The sequence below is a fragment of the Bos taurus genome, chromosome 17 (assembly GCF_002263795.3).
Source record: "Bos taurus isolate L1 Dominette 01449 registration number 42190680 breed Hereford chromosome 17, ARS-UCD2.0, whole genome shotgun sequence".
Taxonomy (NCBI): Eukaryota; Metazoa; Chordata; class Mammalia; order Artiodactyla; family Bovidae; genus Bos; species Bos taurus.
The window spans coordinates 64164504-64183537 of record NC_037344.1 but is presented as its reverse complement, the minus strand read 5'-3'; the positions used below and the strand labels follow the sequence as shown (position 1 = coordinate 64183537).

The 19034-nt window shown below is 52.8% G+C and overlaps 1 protein-coding gene across 3 annotated transcripts in view; it reads right to left on the bottom strand.

The window, feature by feature from the left end:
- Nucleotides 1-2360: 2360 nt before the first annotated feature.
- SSH1 (slingshot protein phosphatase 1) overlaps nucleotides 2361-19034 on the bottom strand; it is a 55912-nt gene continuing 39238 nt past the window's right edge. For all 3 annotated transcript variants that reach the window (XM_024977791.2, XM_059876408.1, XM_059876407.1), the window contains 5 exons: nucleotides 16501-16547; nucleotides 14554-14700; nucleotides 12829-13029; nucleotides 10018-10561; nucleotides 2361-8413 (listed from right to left, as the gene is read on the bottom strand). In XM_024977791.2, the coding sequence (XP_024833559.1) occupies nucleotides 7211-8413; nucleotides 10018-10561; nucleotides 12829-13029; nucleotides 14554-14700; nucleotides 16501-16547 (2142 nt within the window). In that variant the 3' untranslated portion in view covers nucleotides 2361-7210. The remainder of the gene's footprint in view (nucleotides 8414-10017; nucleotides 10562-12828; nucleotides 13030-14553; nucleotides 14701-16500; nucleotides 16548-19034) is intronic.

Below are 19034 nucleotides of genomic sequence, written 5' to 3'. Positions count from 1 at the left end.
GGGGGCGAGAAACACACCTTGTACCACCAGCCAAGGTAGCCTTTGAAGTGGGTCAGATTTCCCCGGGGCTGGAGGCTTCATTTCTGACTTGATGTTTTCCTGCTGGTACCTACAGGGAGATTAGATGCTGCTTCAAGTTTGCTGCTTTCTACTTCTGCGGTGGGGGAACAGCTCTGGGAGGGTTTTGGGTGAAGGAACAGTAGTACCTCCTGGCTTCACCCCCTTTTAGAGGTCACTGTGGCCAAATGACTTACACCCTGCAGGCCTGATTCTTCCACTAAAAACTGAGAGTAACATCAAAGGGCCTTTAGAGGGTTCCACGGGGTTCATTAAAGTGCTGGGTGCGTGGAAGTCTCAGGAATATAGTTCTGCTTCCTCATGTGAGGGCATAGGGGTGGGTGGATGGCCTGTCCTGGGCAGGGCTGACTTGATGCACTGCTGCCAGACACCTTTGGACAGGGTTTCCCTTTGATGCAGTGAATCCTTCTGAAATTCTGGGAACTCCTCCACGCTCTGCCTCCTGGAGCTTCTTGAGGTCTATCCAGGAAGGGCTTCCACGAGCATGCAGCTGCTCCCCTGCCTGCCCACAGCCCCTGGAGGCGAGATCTGGGGCCCCACGCAACCTCAGGCTTGCTACTCTGAGGACAAGATCAGGTTGTCAGTCACAGGAAGGTTCTCCGGGGACCTGAGTGAACAGAGTATCTGGTGATCTGAGAACACCCACATTCTGGAAGGGCCATGTGGAAGGGTGGGTGTTGTCTGCAGAAAACATGTGTGGAATGTAATTATAACTGGTGGAGGGAAAACCTACTCAACTGCACCGCATTCCTATTGCAATAGTTTTCTAGACGTGGCCATCACAATTCCCAGGGAATCCACGGGAATCGCAAGGAGTGCTGGACCCCCTGCTCCGGCTCAGATTCACCTTGGGAGCCTGAATAGAATGTGTTAGGGGTCTCCACCTTGCCTAGGAGTGTCCTGAATCATGACCCTCGTGGTTCAGTTCCAAAAACCTCATATAGAGGGGCTACATTACAGCTTGATGAGACCAGTCAGCAGTCACCCCACTCACCTTCTGCTTTAATTTTCTACTGAATAAGCATTTCCTAACCATGATTTGGACTTCCTAGGTGGCTCAGTGGTAAAGAATCTGCCTGCCAATGCAGGAGAGGTGAGTACAATCCCTGGGTCAGGAAGATCCCCTGGAGGAGACAATGGCAACACACTCCAGTATTCTTGCCTGGAGAATCCCATGGACAAGTCATGCAGGCTACAGTCCATGGGGTCAGAGTCAGACAACTGAGTGACTGAGCACAGCAACCACAATCTGGCTTCAAGTGCAGATGTTCCTAGAACGACTCAATGTGCTAATCGGCAAATGAGAGTAATCTGGTCGGGTTGATGCTTATAGTACTTTTTTTTTTAATTTTTAAATTTTACAATATTCATTATCTATTTTTGCTGATGGCACGTAGGACTTTAGTTACCCAGGGATCCAACCAGTGTCCCCTGCATTGAAAGGTGGATTCTTAACCACTAGATTGCCAGGGAAGTTCCCATTGATGGTTATAATTCTGATTGTAAAGTGGAAAACTTGCATCCTGTTTATCCACCCATCTCCTGTGAGTACAGGGCAGGAGTGGAGTAAGTCTAGATGAACCAAATGGAGTGTGTACTGCTTCTGGACCCACAGGCTCTGGAATTTCGTAGTCCTGTCAAGGCACTAGTGGCAGGAGGATGACACTCATGTGACCTGCCCGTGGGACGGGCAGCTATGGCACCAAAGACAGCGAAGAGGAATTATGAGCGCCGTTTGCCCTGCCAGATGCACAGAACCCCAGGAAGGCAGGGTTTTCCTTTGGCAGCAGCCTGGCTTGGCTCAGACACCATGGGAGGAGAGCCCCCAGAGCTCTATCTGCAGTGAACTGTGGCCTGAGCTCGGCCTAAGCCTTTGCTGTGTCTGGTGACTGGGGTCCCCTGGGGTTCCTGTCTTGGCTGTTAGCCATGATGAGCCCCCTCCACCCCATCCCCTCTTGTGTGTGAGCAGTTAAGGTGGTGAATTTCTCCAGCACACCCCTCAAGTTCAAGTCCCACCCAAGGTGGGGGCAGACAGGACAGGTTTTTTTGGGATACAAGTGACCACCTTGTATACCAAAAGTTGGCCCGCTCTTTCTTACTGGCAAAATCAGGAAGAAAAAAAAGACGATTCCTGCAGCAGCTGACCTTTCTCCTGGTTCTTTCTCTGGTCTCACTTGTCCAGCTGTTTAGCACGGGGCCAGAAGACAGCTGTGTCCCGACTTTCCTGGCCAGGGCTGGAGGGGCTGCTGCTTTGTTTTTTGTGCACAAGTTCAGAGGTCATCGACCATTTATAAAGAAAGTTTATTTTCCTCACAAGAAGCACACAGACTATATACAGTACACACCAACAGAAGTAAAAAAAAAAAAAAAAGTGCATTATGCATCTTCTACTGCAAATTCACAGTACAAAAGATACTGCCTTTTAAATAGATAATGTAAAAAAACCAAGAAGAAAAACAATATATAATAAAAAAAATCATTGATATCGTAACCCAACACACTGGCACCCACTGGCAGCTTCTGGAAACCAAAGGGCAGGCCGTCTTGGGGGGAGGGGAGCTCCTGACTGGAGGGAGATCTGTACCTGCATTTTGTTGCAAAGAGCTCAGGACACCAAAAGAGAGGAAAACGGGGTGGGGGAGACAAGATGGTAAGAAAAACTCTACTGAACAGGAGAACAGCTGTGTGATGGGGAGGGTAGAGGAGACAGGCAGGGCTGTGGTCCAGAGGGGGCCAGAGCTGGCTGGCCTACCAATCCTGGCTTTTCTTCGTTTACTACGGGCCCTCGGCTGAAACAGCGCCTGCCTCGCCCATAGGGACCGCCAGCCAGCGCTGTTTCTAGCGATGCCCCTGGCCTGGCTGTGGGCAGGCTGCCCAGCAGATCAGCCCAAGTATGGGGCAGGCAAATTCCAGCCCCAGCGCCAACCACCGCAGACAAGGCAAAGTACCCAATCACAGAAGGCGAAAGCGGAACGGCTGCCCATAAATACACAGTATTTGTAAACTATTATTAAGGCACTCGATTGTAAAACAATAATTACAGTGTTGAAGAGGAGGCAGGGAGAGGCCATCTCCTTGAACGGTGTGGCTGACAGAGGGACAGTGGAGGATGGGGGTCTGGCTTTAAAGGGTCCCGCTAGGAGAATGACACCAGCCGGGGCCAGGGGGGTCTACTACAGGACAAAAAAATGAGGCGGTCACGTCCAGATCCACCGCACGGTGTCGCTCCAGACCATTCAAGGTGACCCACTCCACAGCTTGGGTGACAGGCGTGTGTGTGGATGAGGGAAGGGGAACGCACGTGATGCTCTCGTTTAACTGACAGATGTATAGACTCAAATATATGTATCTGTGCAGAACGATCTCACACACACAGGTTTGCATCTGCAGAAAGAAAGTGAAGTCACTCAGTCGTGTCCGACTCCTTGCGACCCCATGGACTGTAGCCTACCAGGCTCCTCCGTCCATGGGATTTACCAGGCAAGAATACTGGAGTGGGTTGCCATTTCCTTCTCCAGAGCAGATGATAAAAAGACCAAGTAGCTGAACACGGGGATCCGTGAGGACCTTCGTCTGGCCAAGATGCTGGGGTAGGACAGGAGCAGGTGAACCTGCACCGTGCTGGCCGGACGTCCCAATCTCCCACCACCTGGCTCCCCTGCCGGAGGGACCCAGAGGGACTCGCTGCCCGTGCGCGTCCAGGGAAGCCCTGCTGGATGGCAAGCCAGAACAGTGTTTCCAGGCGGCAGACAGTGCGCTGGTCTTCTAACACCTTGGGTGAGATTCTGCACATGACCTCGACTAGATGCCAGCACTTCCTCTCACTAAGGAGCAGGGGCCCCCCTGGGATGGGGCCTGAGTGCAGGGCTGACATACAGGGTTGTCCTGATGTTAATTCTATGGCTGTTCTGGCTCCACCCTAGGTATCCATCCTCTGGGCTTATCCAGGAGGGAAAATGCTTAGAAAGGGCTGGAATGCTTTCTTAGCTGGAAAGGGTGGGATGGATGGAGCACAAGGGGACTGGACAGAGTAGACTCCTGCCCAATGGAATGGGTGGCCCCACCCAGCAGAGAGCTGTTTGGCAGCCTGGAGGTTGGCACGGGTGCCTGCACTGAGACCAAGGAGGCAGGGGAGACTGGGGGCAAGAACCCTGTTCTCAAGACATTCATGCAGTGATGCACGCTGCCACGAGACAAAGATACGGAAATCGGCAAGGTCAAGTGCCAACTAGAGGGCAGCACTGTATCCCCTCTCTCTGTGACCAGTTCCCCGCTTTGACTCAACAAAACTCAATGAGAAGACCTCTGTGTGTCAATGCGAGAGAGAGATCTAGACAAGCTGAATCTCCTGCTGGCATGCCACGCGAATGAGAGGGAAAATGGTGGGGAGGTGGAGGAGGAAGAGGAAACACAGCTGAATTTATGGGGTACCAAGCTGATTCAGCATTCCATGAAGATAGCTGGTCACCAAAATCCATGACTTTCACAGCATAAACCTCTGCCGCCCACATTCAGAATTTCCCCCATCCGCTAAGTGTACAGACAAAGCATTGGTCAAGAAGCTTATGGTGCAAGGTTTCTTTTCGGAGACCACTAATGCATCTGTCTTTGTCGAGATGCCCCCAAGCCTGGTAGAACACTCTGGTCTTATTAGCTAACATTTAAAATAGTAATCCATATTGGTCTCTATGCCACTGATCTGGGAGAAAAACCTTCATTCTCTTCTCCAGGCTAGAATGTTACCCATCAAGAAGGCTTTGCTTTGTTCTGATGGTGGGGACCTGGGCCCTAGTTTCATTAACAGACAAACTTCTGACAATGAATGGATAACTCTGCCAAAAGCCAAAGACCCTCTCATCTTTGTAATCCTCTTCCCATCCTTTACCTGGATAAAAAAAATCTATGGCTTTCAAAATGAAGGTCTTCAAGAATATATCATACCCAGGCATGGTTAAAAGAAAAAAAAAAAAAAAAAATCCAACATAAGCCTGTCATCATCAAATCTACAGGATTCTTTTGATACAAAAATTGACCCACCACACGAAATGCAATTTGGCAAAACACTGAACCTGATACGTTTTTTATGAGACTATGCTCTTGTGTTGGCTGAGAGAGGCAGAGACCCATCTGGGTTTTCTGGAATAAGTGGATCATATTAGGTGATTTCAATTGATAGTGGTGGGGAAACAAATTCCTATTAGGTGAAATAACATATACTTAAAAAGATAAAAAAAAAAAAAAAGGTCAGGGAGAAAAAATTTCTGGAGAGAGGGTTTTTTGCAAAAGCTCTACCCACGAGTTGAAACATGGACTGGCCTTGGGTTGCTCTGAGAGGCCCAGTTTGGACCAACATAAGATGGAGACTCAATTACCCACTTCTGGAATTCGGCTGGCCCTTGAAGGATGTCTAGTTTCACTGAAATAATCCGGTGGACCCATCTGAGGGCAAGCTGCAACTGTGGGAAAGCTTCAGCCAGTAGGGGTCCCCCGATGCCCAGGGGACAGACACTGGGGTGGGCTGGCAAGGACTGGGTCGGGAGGAGGGCAGGGTTTGGCCTGAGGTGACAAAAGAGGCGGGGAGGCCTTCTAACTCCCCGGAGTTTCTTCCCCAAGGGCCTGGGCAAGCCCTGGGTTTTCAAGTAAAACCAGGGCTCAGGAAAGGTTTTCTATAAAGGGCCTGATTATAAAGTATCTTCAGTTTTGCAGGCTACATGGTCTCTGTTGCCTGTCTGGTAATTTTTGGCTAACCCTTTGAAAATATGAAAAAAAAAAAAAAAACAACAACCCATCTTAGCTCATGGGGCAACACACCCCAGCCATGGTTGGCTGACCCCTGCATGAAATCTAACCAACCTCTTTTCTCTCTCCAAAATGTTTTAACACCCTGTCTTGCCTGCTGACATCAGAGGAGTCCCTCTACTCAAGATCCTGAGGGGCTACCCCTGGAGCCGGGCGGGACCTCAAGCCTTCCCGGCCTGCTGGGAAGAGCCATGGAGAAGCAGGAAGCAGCGTCCTCACCGCAGGAAGGGGCGACTTGTAAACATCTGAGCAGCTTCCCACCAGTCCCGCTTCTCGGAGAAGCTGCTGCCGAGCTGTTCCTCGAGTGACTGAGCATCTCTCACTGCTGAGCTCTCCCTTTCCTCCCCAGACTTGAGTACGTGTGACCTAATGAACCTGAGTGTCGAAGCTCCAGTGGGGTGACCCATGTCTCCGAACCCCTTCCCCAGCCCTGCCAGATGCTCAAGCGCCTTCAAAATCCTCGTAGGACCTTGTGGCCTTCTGCAGCAGGTGAGACTCAACGATAACTTTGTGGGTCCTTCTCCCCGGATGGGGGGGACGAGGACCACACACATGCACTTTGCCCCTGCCTCCGCCAGGGCTGGCCAGACCCGCATCACTCAGCTGTGACAACACACCAGCACCGGGAAGTCAAAGCTCAGAGGACCTCCACACGCCCCAGGGTCGGTCTGACGACGGTGTCTGTGCCTTCCTGTCGCTTTAAGTAGCGGTGTTTGGTGCGGGCAACTTTAAAAGTCTTGACGCTTTTGGGGGAGGGGGGCGTGGGTCCTGACAGCAACAACAGAAAAGTTCTCTTTAGGAAAAAAAAAACCTTTTCTGACACAGCATTTTCCCCTGGAACAAGCCTTGGTCATTACTGGATTTTTAAAAATAAAAAACGTGCACAGCAGGATTAGAGGTAGGAATTCTAGTGCCATCCACGGGTTTCCCCACGAGGGCCCGCATGAGCGAAGATGAGCCCCTGCAGTGCCGACGCGACACCACGGCCATTCGTTTGCAGGTTGTGCATGGAGCGGTTTTTGATGCGTGCACATCTCCGTATAAATGCTCTTCTTAAAACACAAGTCTTCTTGGAAACACTCACTTTGGGGTCAGAGTCTACTGGCCGACAGCTGCTGGTTCTCACAGGCCACGAACACCCAGGCTCCCCTCTCTCTTCTTGTGCTGTATGTTCGGCAATTTTGTTGCTTCTTCTCCCCTCTGCAAAGAGGCGGGGAGGAAAAACGAGGATAACGCCAATTGCTTAAGGGACATCCAGACGCAGGGGCGGACCAGAAACCCACAGGGAGGCTAAGGGAGGGATCGCACAAGTCCAAACGCAGCCAGAGGTGGGTCAGCTTTTGCCCGGCCACGGAGGGCTCTTCAAGTTTTCCGGGGCAGATTTCCCTGATGGTTTCGAGGTGGCGGCCGGACTCCTGGCAGCCGGTGGTGGCTCGTGCAAGAGGGAAGACTCGCTCAACCTGGCGTCCTGGGAGTCGGCCGCGCTGGACACGTCGGCCTCGCTGGACAGGTCCTCGGTCGAGAGGTTGAGGCTGCCGAGCTTGGCCAGGGAGTGGGAGCGCTTGAGCGGGGACGAGACGGTGAGGCCCGCCAGCCGGAGCCGGGTCTCGATCTCCTGCGTGCGCTGCTTCACCAGCCCCGGCTTCCCGCGGACGCTGTGGATGCTGTCGCTGCTCGAGCTCCGCGTCAGGTTGGAGCTCATGGAGGACGAGGTGGGGGTGTAGCAGATGGTCTTCAGGAAGTCTCTGGAGAAGTGACTGGCGTGGTCCGGGCGGCATAGGAAGGGCGGGGGGCTCTTCAGCGGGGCTCCCTCCAGCAGAGAGGGGCCGGGCTCGGGCTTCTCGGGGCCCGGGGCTTGGCCTGGCAGAGGCAAGTCCTGGTTCTCCTCGGGGATGGCGGCCGGGCCGTCCCGGCACAGGGCCCCTGGCTCGGCGGGCGTGCCCTTCAGCCTCTCCAGCTCTTTGGTGTGCTTGCGGACCAGGCCTGCCTTCTGCAGCTGGATGATGGACTCCTGGTGCTGCATCAAGTAGCTGTTGCTCGTGGGTTTCTCGGCCTCTTTACTGAACAGGAGCCGCAGGTCCTTGGCCGGCTTCGGATCTTTCTTGGGTGACAAGTCTTCCTTCGCTGCTTCCGAGCCGGGAGGGTTCTTATCACAGTGAGAATTCTTCACGAGGAGGGACTTTGGCAGGGCTTTGTGAGTCTCTCTGGAAGGTTCCGGAAGGCTGGCTGGGGGCTCCGGGGCAGCCCCGGCCCCTGGGCCGCCGGTGTCTGGCCTCCTTGAGCCTGTTGGTGGTAGGAAGAGGGCAGTATTGGTTGGGCCAGAGGCCAGTTTTTCCAAAGCTCGGGACCTGCCGGCCACAGGGGAAGACGTGAGTTGGGGCAGGAAGGTGGGCTGGGTGCAGATGGCGGCAGCACCGGGGTTCTTGCATCGCTCCCCGAAGGCCTCGGGGGTCCCGCCGGCTGCAGGGTACATGCAGTCAGCGCAGGATTTGTAGGAAGGCTTCACTTTGTTAAGGATCCCGAAGATCGCGTCATGCTGAAAGGGGCAAGAACATGGTGAGGATGCAGTACAAGCTGAAGACGGAAAAACACAAGGAGGGTGGTGGGCAGTGCTCTCCCTTCAGCTGGTGTTGGGACAGAGAGCTCTCAGAACCGGAACCTGCTCGACTGTGACTGATGCAGGTTCAGAGATGAGTTAGAGATACTCAACTTCCTGGAAGCTATGAACCCATGATCCTGGACAAATCCCTGGCTACACAGCCAGGAGTGGTACCTCCAAGGGCCTCCCTTCTCACCTTCTCAACCCCTGCCTCTGCCACCTGCACCAAATGACCCTTTCCAGTGCCCCGATTTCGCCTGGAAACCAGGGTGACTTTGCCCTCAGAGGATCGTTGCTGTGTCACCCAGTCATGTCTTGACTCTTTTGTGACCCCACCAAGCTCCTCTGTCCATGAGATTTCCCTGTCCATGAGGCAGGCATACTGGAGTGGGTTGCCATTTCCTTCTCCAGAGGATCTTCCCGAACCAGCAAAGAAGTGTCTCCTGCACTGGCAGGTGGATTCTTTACCACTGAGCCACCAGGGAAGCCCTCAGAGCATCGTGCGAATTAGTGAAATAACATTTCTGGCACAGTAACTGGGTTTCCATTTCAGAAAGGGCCTGGAGTCTGCAGCCTGGTGACGACCCTGCACGTCTTGCACAACAGAGCGTGGCTCCGAGAAACCATCACCCGACTGTGTTCTTCGCAGAGAGGTGGCGAAGAGCAAAGACGGCTTGGGAATGACGCTAATACAGACCCGAACACGGGTGCCTGCGGCCTCGACGAGGGAACCAGCCGGAGGTGGGTTTCATACACCAACGGGGTCTGTAAGGCTATGTAAGATGGTGCTGCGGGATTGCTATCCATTTTCCCAAGGTGGCAGGGGACTGCGGTCCTGATATACACGCAAGCACTTGTGATGGGAACGACAGACTGGGGATTTGATTTGTTTCCACCTGATGTCAAGAGCCGACTCACTGGAAACAACCCTGAGGCTGGCAAAGATTGAAGGCAGGAGGAGAAGGGGGCGACAGGGGATGAGATAGGGCTGGATGGCATCACTGACTCGATGGACACGAGTCTGAATAACCTCCAGGAGATGGTGATGGACAGGGAAGCCTGGCATGCTGCAGTCCATGGGGTCGCAAAGAGTCGGACACCACTGAGCAACTGAACAACAATCTGGGGTATGGGAAAGCGTACGGGGGTGAGATGAAACAGCCACACACTGGTAAAGATCAAAGCCGGGTAACAATTTCTATGTCTTACATTTTACGTAAGAAAAAAAGATTTAGAAGCCTTGCCTGACACAGCAACGGGGCAGCGGGGTCAAGGGAGCGGTGTGCAGACATTCCTTGGGGCCTCTGGTCCTCCCATGTCTACCCTCCACAAGGGCCTGCAGAACCTCTCGGAAATCCACCCAGGGGCTGCATGAGGGGGCTGCCCCCAGGCGGAATGGAAGTAGCAGGCACGCCCCCCCCCCCCCAACCTCGAGGTCGTCCGGGCAGCTCCTCTTGCTGACGCCGCCCCCCCCCCCACGCCCACCTCGAGGTCGTCCGGGCAGCTCCTCTTGCTGACGCCCCCCCCCCCCCCACGCCTACCTCGAGGTCGTCCGGGCAGCTCCTCTTGCTGTTGTTGTTATTTAGGTTTTCCCGGTTGAGCAGGTTATCGAGCTGGGCTGCCGGCTGCCTCCACCTCCGGGCTCCCAGGGCCTCCTCCCTTTCCATCTCCTCCGCCTGCGGCTCAAGCTCTGGTTTCTTCGTCACTTCCCTCTCGCAGAGTCCCGGACCTTCTGGGGGGTGTCTGGCTGGCTGGGACACCTCTGCCAGCTGAGCAGCTTCCTCCAGCAGAGCGTCCCTCTCCAGATCCTCCAGGTGGACGGGGCCGCCCGTCTCGTCGCCTGGGGCCCGCAGCAGGGGGTCTGAGAGTCGCCGGAAACAGCAGGGCAGAGCAGCGCCCCCCAGGGCCCCGCTGCCCGGGAACTCAGGCAACGGGGCGGTGGCGTCCAAGCAGGGCGGCGGGGCTTCCGGGGTGCTGTCCAGGGTCTCTGGTTGGAAGTCCCCGGGCCCCACGGGGTCGTCCACAGGCTGCTGGAGGCAGCTGTCATCGGTCTGCTGGCGCCACAGCTTGTTGTGCCGCTGTTTGCTGGGGGAAGGAGGGAGGAGGAAGGTGAGCCGAGGCCAGTGCCCAGAGGGTCCTTGGAAGGGGCTGGTGGGGCAGGGGGGGGCAGCCCAAGGCTTGGGTGTACGCCAGGGGCTCACCTGGGTGAAGCCTCTCTGGGATCATTTATTCCCATGACATTCAAGGGTGACGGCAAAGGCCCTGGGACCCAAGCCATCGTGGCTCCCACAGGAGCGATCTGTGGATGGCCACGTAAACAGCTTTGTCACGTGATGAGGATGTTGCAGACACGGGGGTCTGGACCTGAAATCCCATCACGGCCCCAGTGCCCCAGCTCACTGTGTTGAACCTGGTCACACCCCTGATGCTCAGTCTCTGTTCCCCCATCAGTCAAATAAGAAACTGTATCTTTTCCTACTGCCTATGTAGGGAAATAAAGCAGATGAAAGCAGAGAGTTGGTAAGAAATTACACACATTCATGTGACCACGTGAACACGTGATGCACCTGAATAAAATTGGGAAGACGCCAGAAAATCGGAAATATTTGTGTAGGTCAGAGAGATTACAGGTCAGTTTTTTTTAAAGTCTTATAGCACTATAGTATTATTTTTATATAACAATTTTTAAACATAAAGGGTTAAAAAAAAATAAGAGGCTCATAATGAAATAAGGTCAAAGAGTCACCTCCGTGAGTCTTAAGAGACTCACCGCCGTCACGGGGCTGAGGGTTAAGAGATATAAACGTAAAAGGCTGTGCAAACTATGGGCTTGCTCTTGTTTTCGGCTGTCTGCTCTGCGTGCGTGGGCCAGGCCAGGCCCGGCAGGCCCTCAGATGGGGCTGCGATCCAAGGTCAAAACGCTGTGCTGCTGTGAACCTGGCCTGGAGAGCCCTGGCTGGGCTTCAGACCGATGATGGCAGCAAGTGACTGAAGGGCTAAAGGAACTGATGTGTCCATCCGCTCCCCCTCTGCCCTGCCTGCACATCTGTCCAGCTGCTCTCCGGCTGACAGTGAAGGAGTCCAGAGACGTCCAGAGCTATTCTCCAGACCCCTGGTTGCTTCCTCAGATGTGGCCAAGAAGCTGGTGGACTTAGCCTGCGGCCTCCCCATGGCACCGAGCAGAAACAGCTGTCAGGGAGGCCTTGGGCAGACAGCAGAAAGGAACAGGGAGAGTGAGTGGATCCACCTGGGTCACTGGGGACCGCCCCCCGTGGGGGCAGGATCACCCTGCATGGGATCCCCAGAGGCCGACAGGCCTGGGGAATGCCCCGCCTCCCTGGGCCGCCCTCTGGCTGTGTGACATGGGATAGGCGGGATCCTCTGTCCTTTGCAGACCTTTCTCGTGGCGGGGTAGGTAGGTAGGTGGGTGGTGGTGGTGGTTGGAGAATTGAAAAGCAGCTGCATCACCACTGACCACGAGATGGCCTACTAAAGCATCTGGATGGTGCTCGTGGGAACTTTACAACCCTGTGAGGGTAGTGAAAATCGCTCAGTCGTGTCTGATTCTTTACAATCCCATGGGCTGTAGCCTGCCAGGCTCCTCTGTCCATATGGCTTCTCCATGCAAGAATACTGGAGTGGGTGGCCGTTCCCTTCTTCAGAAGATCTTTTGAATCCAGGTCTCGTGCATTGCAGGTGGACTCTTTACCATCTGAGCCACCAGGGAAGCCCAAGAATACTGGAGTGGGTAGTCTATCCCTTCTCCAGGGGCTCTTCCTGACCTAGGAATTGAACCAGGGTCTCCTGCATTGCAGGCGGATTCTTTACAAGCTGAGCCACCAGGGAAGAGGAGGAGGAGGGGCAGGGGGAATGGGATCAATTCTTAACTCAGGAGAGGAGACTGTGACCAGGGCAGATGGATAAGACAGGCCTGAGCTGCCAGCTTGGTGGTGGCAGGCCTGGGTCTGCCCCTGTGGTCCCTGGAGCTGCCCTGCGTTGAAACCTGGCACGGGGCTGGGCACAGAGCAGATGCTTAGGAAACGGGGCAGCCCCGGGCCGAGCCGCACGTGGGAGTCCCGCCTTGGATCAGAAGCCGTGCCCTGCTCCCTCCAGCCGCAGAACAGCTTTCTGTGCGTGCCAACACAATCAACACAGATCCCTCCTGGAAACCGCTAATCAAACCCCAAACAATAGCTGTTTTGCTCAGACAGGCTCCCCTCCACCCCTCCAACCCCGAGGCAGGATTTCTGGCTGTGGAAGCCAACCCTGGACCGGACAGGAGCACAGCTGGGCAGCAGGGCTCACGGAGCTCGGCTTTGCTGGTCGGTTCTTCCCAGCTCATGGTCACCCACCTGGCGTCCAGGATGCCTTCATACTCAGACAGCTGCCTCATAAAGCCCGCGTTGGGGCGCGTGATGCTGCGTTTCTGCTTCACGTAGTTGTAGGCTTTCTCCAGAGTCCAGCCGAACTCCTTCATCGCGTAGGCTATGACCGTGGAAGCCGAGCGGCTGACACCCATCTTGCAGTGGACTAGGCACTTGGAGTGGTTCCTCCTGCGGTGGCGGGGGCAGGGGGAGAGGGCACGAGCTGGTGCAACTGCATTCTCTCAGGCTCCATGAGACAGGTATTTTTAAAACAAAAAACCCCGAGGTTATCTCATTGCCCAAACCCTCCACGGTCCTGAGGGTTAGGTAGCAGGTGTCCACAGACCCTCAGAAGGAAATAACTTGGCTGCCATCGATTAGCACATAATGGAAAGTCGAGACAGAGCTCTCTGGCTGGGCCCAAGTTTGGCAGGGAGAGAGCTCCTGAATTAGGCCATCTCCAGCAAAGAAGCAGGAGTCTTCCCAGGTTGGCTAGGACGGGACGGGAGACCAGAGCCCCTTGGGCAGGAAGCAACCAGGCAGCAGCGAAAGGGGTTATCTGCAGAGCAGATGGAGACAAGCAGTGGGTTACTGCAGAAAAATGGGGTCAGCAGACAGAAAGCTCCAGGGCCCCGGGACAGAGAGCGCCTTTGCAGACAGGAAAGTCAAGGAGCCACCAGAGAAAGAAGCCAAAGGAAACAGATGGGCCGATAGGCTTTTTCTAAGGAGACGGTATGGGTCCAGGCAGGCAGATTTAACAGACACGGCAAGGCCAGGAACACTATTGCTCTAGCTGCCGCTGCTCCAAAAAGGTGAGGGGGAACAGGCTGAGGGGGGCGGGAGTGGGCACAGGCTGGGGAGGCCACACCTGTGAGGGTTTATTTGTACAGGAGGTAGGCGCCAGCCTGCCTGTTTACATTAGAAGCAGCCCACCTGTCAGGTAGGGACAGGCTCACTTCCTTTACCCCAGGCTTGAAATTCGTCCTCAGATTTCAGTTTGTTTTTTTTTGGACTGCTGAAGTCTATGCCCCAGGAACCCAGGGAAACTAAGATTTGGTCCCACATCACAGAGCTTTGAGTTGGAGGGGTGCAAAGCAGAAGGGGTGGGGGTGTCTCTTGATAGCGTCTCAAAAGAGTTGTTTCCTGCTGGTCCTACTTCAGGGAGACAGATGTTCCTTGGGAGGGTAAGGTGAGGACAAGACAGGCTGACGCTGGAGACAGGCTTGACGGCACTGGGGGATGGGTGACCCCATCCTACGTGAACGGGAGTCCAGCAAACTCAGGTGGAGGCGGCCACGGCTCCAGGAACTTGCTCGAGTAGATGTCTGGGCAGATTCCTCCGGGGTAGGAGGAGGAATGCCCGCATGCCCCCCTCCCCTCCTCCAGCTCAGCAACTCCCCACAGGCAGAGCGCCTGAGAGTGTGCACTTGATACAGAAGCCGTGCCCGGAGCCAGAGCTGATGATGAAATGGGGGTCCAATGGTGCGGCAGGTGGGAGAGGAGGTGCTCATCTGGGGCCCCGGAGAAGATGAACGACTTGGCCCTACCGGTGCCTGGGGTCCTGTGCTCTACAACCGGAGGATCGTGACGTGCCGCTGGCTCCTCGAGCCAGGAGGTGGCTGTGTCTGGGGTCCCCATTAATGTCTGCCCACCCCGTGGCTGCCAGTCAGCTTCTTTCCCACCCTGGTTTCTCTGGCTTCTTCGCCCACTTACTTTGCTTTGTTTATAAAATGGTACGCCTCGTTCCAGTGGGCGAGGAGGTCTGTGGTCTCTTCATCATAGACTCGGATGTTATGGTACGCAAATAAGCCAGGGAAAAAATTATCTATTTCTCTAGTGACGTTTAAAATATAGTCAACACTGCAATGAGAAAAAAAAAGATAAAGAACGTATTTGGAGAATCAGAACGAGGATTGACAAAAAAGAGTAATAAAAAATTGCGCATGTAAAATTAGATAGTCAACGGGAATTTGCTGTCTGGCTCAGGAAACTCAAACAGGGGCTCTGTATCAACCAAGGGGGGTGGGATGGGGAGGGAGATGGGAGGGAGGTTCAAAAGGGAGGGGATATATGTATACCTATCGCTGATTCATGTTGACGTTTCACAGAAAACAACAGAATTCTGTAAAGCAATTATCCTTCAAAAGAAATAATTAAAAAAAAGACAACACAAAAGGAAAAAATCCTGTGCAGAGAGAACATTAAATACACATTTATAAAAGATCTGTGTTTTCATGGCAGAGTTTCATAGTGGGGTTTTTTTGTTTGTTTGTTTGTTTTGAAAGTGAAAGTCTGTCGTTAAGTCATCTCCGATTCACTACAACTCCCTGAACTGCCTGCCAGGCTCCTATGTCTGTGGGATTCTCCAGGCAAAAATACTGGAGTGGGTTGCCATTCTGGTATCTTTTAAATGCCCTCTGTATGATAAGAATATATTATGTTTATGATAAAAAACAAATTTCTGCATTAAAAAACTTATAAAAAGAAAGTTTCATTCAAAGCATTGTCAAGCAATATTAATTCTAGAAATTCATCATATATATTACTTAAACAGATTTTTTAAGTCTCTTAAAGCTTCAAAATTCATAACTATTATGAGTATACAGAGGCTTAAAAAAAAACCCCAGTGTCTCCACTTTTAAGTAGTTAAGCTGAATATATCCATCCATTATTTATGCCCTTGGGAACTGCCTTAAATCCTTTTTCAAACAAGACAGGCTATAAATAAATAAATAGTCTGGAGGGTTTGCTAACCCAGTTAACCCAGGCTCTATAGTTCTCTACTTAATACTCACATTCCTGGAAGACCAAAATAATTTCAGGAGTTTGAAAACACCTCAAATAGATCTCATAAGAGAATACTTATAAATGCTTTAGAAAAAAAAAGAGAAAAACCTTTAAAATCATTTATTTATTCCCAGCAAGATAAAGCATAGACAGGATCACCCTCCACTTCAAGATCCCTTTCTGTTGAAAGAACACATCTTAACCAGTAGCTCTGAAGATATATTTTAAGATTTGTTTAGTCTTAACTTTTAAATGCAGTAATTCAAGAATGCCATCATGTCAGACACACAGGATGGTGATTTTGTGGCTGTGCTGTTTTTTAAAAAGATGTCCAGACATTTGTTCTTAATGGTCTAGATTTATACATTTTTTTATTCCTGCTGCTGAGTGTTTCTCAGACTGAGGCATATGTTTCTGGCCAACACTGAGTACCTAACTGCGGGTGTCAGGCTCAAAAGCACCACCTCAGATAGAACTGGGAGTGGTCCGGGGACCACTGCTGACTGGCTCACAGGTACCGCGATGCTCAGCATCCCTGCCGGGCGGTGGGGCAGTGGAGGCGGCTCGTGGCCCTCCCAGCATCCAGCATGCCCTGTACAGTTCGCGGGTGGCTCAGAACCGTCCTCCCTGACACCCACGTTTCCAAACCCCAGTAACACCTAAAGCCCCTGAATCATTCAAGGAGGTGGCATTCTGAAGCACATCTGGTTTAGCTGTGCCAATCCAGCAAGCCAGTGGCCGCCGTGGAGACAGGTGCAGGCAGTCCCAGGCGGGCGGGTGGGCAGCAGCAGGGCTCGGCCTTGACAGGATGGCTGAGCTGAGGGTTTCTAAGCTGCCTGGAAGGACGAGGGAAGACAAGGGGAGCAGACTCACCCTGAGCCCTGCAGTTCCTCCAGGTTGGATGCATTCCATTCAGAGCCCTGGGGGACAGATCACACAGACCCCCATGAGTGTTGCACGTCAGCTCAGGGCTGCCTGCGGGATGCGCGGTGCGCACCAGCCCTGATGGTGGTGCAGAATCTCGACAGCCCCTGGCCTCAGAGGAAGCCCACTGAAGGAGGCCAGTATCAAGGCAGGTTCCCTGAGAATTCGAGGCATCGTCGGGGAGAAGGGCAGGTCGAGGAAACCCTGCCCCCTCCCCTTCACCACTCCTTTTCCTAGGTCTCCGGCAGGGTCCTGGGCACTAGAAGCAGTGACCTCTGACCTCCCAGGCAGGAGAGGGCACTTCTACATGCCACTCACTGCAGGCAGCAATGGGTTTACCTTTTCTGGGAAGTATTTGGCAATGTTAAAAAAGTTCCCACTCTCTGACCTAGAAATTCCACTTATAAAAGGCTACCCCGAGGAAACACCCAGAATTCACATAGGAATATGCGTGCAGGGATATTTATGGTTATTTATAACAACACATCAGTGGAAACCACCCCCGGGTTCAACAGGAAGAAATCAGTAACACAAATGATGATGGGTCCGTGTGAAATAAATCCTACTTTTGCAGGGTATTTAACGACACAAGGAAAGGCCACATAGTGAAAAAGGGTTTTCTAAAGCAGGAATCAAAACTACAGAATCAACTAGTATGGTTCCTTTCCTTTTCTTTCTCTTTCTTTTTTAAGAAGTTATAAATGCATTAAAAAAAAAAAAAAAAAACCACCCAGAAGACAGAAAAACAAACATTCCAGAGTATTAACAGTGACTGCCTCCAGATTAGTGAAATTGAGAATGCTTTTTCTTCCTTAGACTTGTACTTCCTGGTAGGGATGCAGTCACGCAGTTGTGTCCGACTCTACGACCCCCTGGACTGTACCTGACGGGCTCCTCTGTGCGTGGGATTTCCCACCAAGGATTCTGGAGTGGACTGCCGCTCCAGGGGCTCTTCCCAAGCCAGGGGTCAAACCCACAGCCCCTGCACTGCAGGTAGCCTCTTTACTGCTGAGCCATCAGGGAAGCCCTTCATATTTCCTAACCCTCTATATCATGTTTTTGTTTTTCTTTCCAGCTACTCGGTGCAGCACACAGGATCTTAGCTCCATAACCTGGGACTGAACCCAAGGTCCCTGCATTGGGAGCTCAGACTTCCCTGGACCGTCAGGGAAGTCACACACGTTGGTAACTTCATATTTTAAAAATGGTTTTTTTACAAAAACAAACCCTCCATTTCCAAGGAAGCAAAGAAAAAAAAAAAAACCCCAAAGATAAAAACACCACTTTGCTCTTAGGAAATGCGATGGACAGAGAGTCACAAGAGCAGCAGCACCCTCGTGGTCTCCCTATAAACTTCCCTTCCCGAGAGGGCGGACCCCTCTGGAGGCCACGGCCCCAATGGAGCTGCCAGTGTGCGGGCAACTAGCTAGATTTTTCATACTGGAGGGAGAGGCTCAAATATAAAAATTCCTTTGGTATCTCTCATGGAAAAAGTGACATAAAGCACCGAGCCACACCGAAAAAAATAACGAGAGCTCCGCTAGGGCTGTGAGTATCCCCTTGCCGTGATCACCACCTAGTGGAGAGGCCAGCTGAGGTACATCTGGCTGTGTGTCCACCAGGGAAGATAATCCACTCCGCAGGGAAAAGAGTAGAGACAGGGCTGCTTTCAACATTCGGGCTTCAAATCCACACACTTATAACCAGTTTACATACATACTACATTAAATATTTACAGATCAGTGCTATAGATCAATATATAAAAACACGTTAAACATATATATACTCTGTTAAGTATATATCACAACATACACATTTGGGGAACTACTGGTTACTTCCTACAGGCAGAAAACAGTCGGTCAGGCCTTCAGCAGCCAATATGCTCTCTCAACTTTCCCAAGGAAGTAACTTCTGCTCTGACCAGGGGTATCACTTACGAGTGCCTGCAGACACTACACTTGTGCTTTAAACACACACTAACTGAAGCTTCGTAAAGGTCTGCTGAGCTACATGGGTGCCTGCTCAGTCACTCAGGGTGACTCTGTGACTCTTTGCGACCCCATGGACTGTAGCCTGCCAGGATCCTCTGTTCTTGGGATTTCCCAGGCAAGAATACCAGAGTGGGTTGCCATTTCCTCCTCCAGGGGATCTTCCCAACCCAGGGATCAAACCCTGAGCCACCTGGGGAGGCTCTTCTGCCCTGAGGTATAGGATGAAGGAAAACTGAGGCCAAAAGGGTTGCTCCCAGGCACCCAGCTGCTCAGGCTGTGGAACCGGAACCTGCTTGCGGTTGGCGGGGGCGGGGACAGGGGGTGGTTTCCAGTCTGCATCATGCCCTGTGGACCCCTCGCTGTAGGAACGTGCCTTCCTCTACGGTCCCCCTGACTTTGAAAACGTGCCGGTTGCCTTCTATGGAGATGGGACAGCTTTATGAAAATCTGAGCGAGACACGGGGCGGAGGGAGCGATGGATGTGCAGACCCC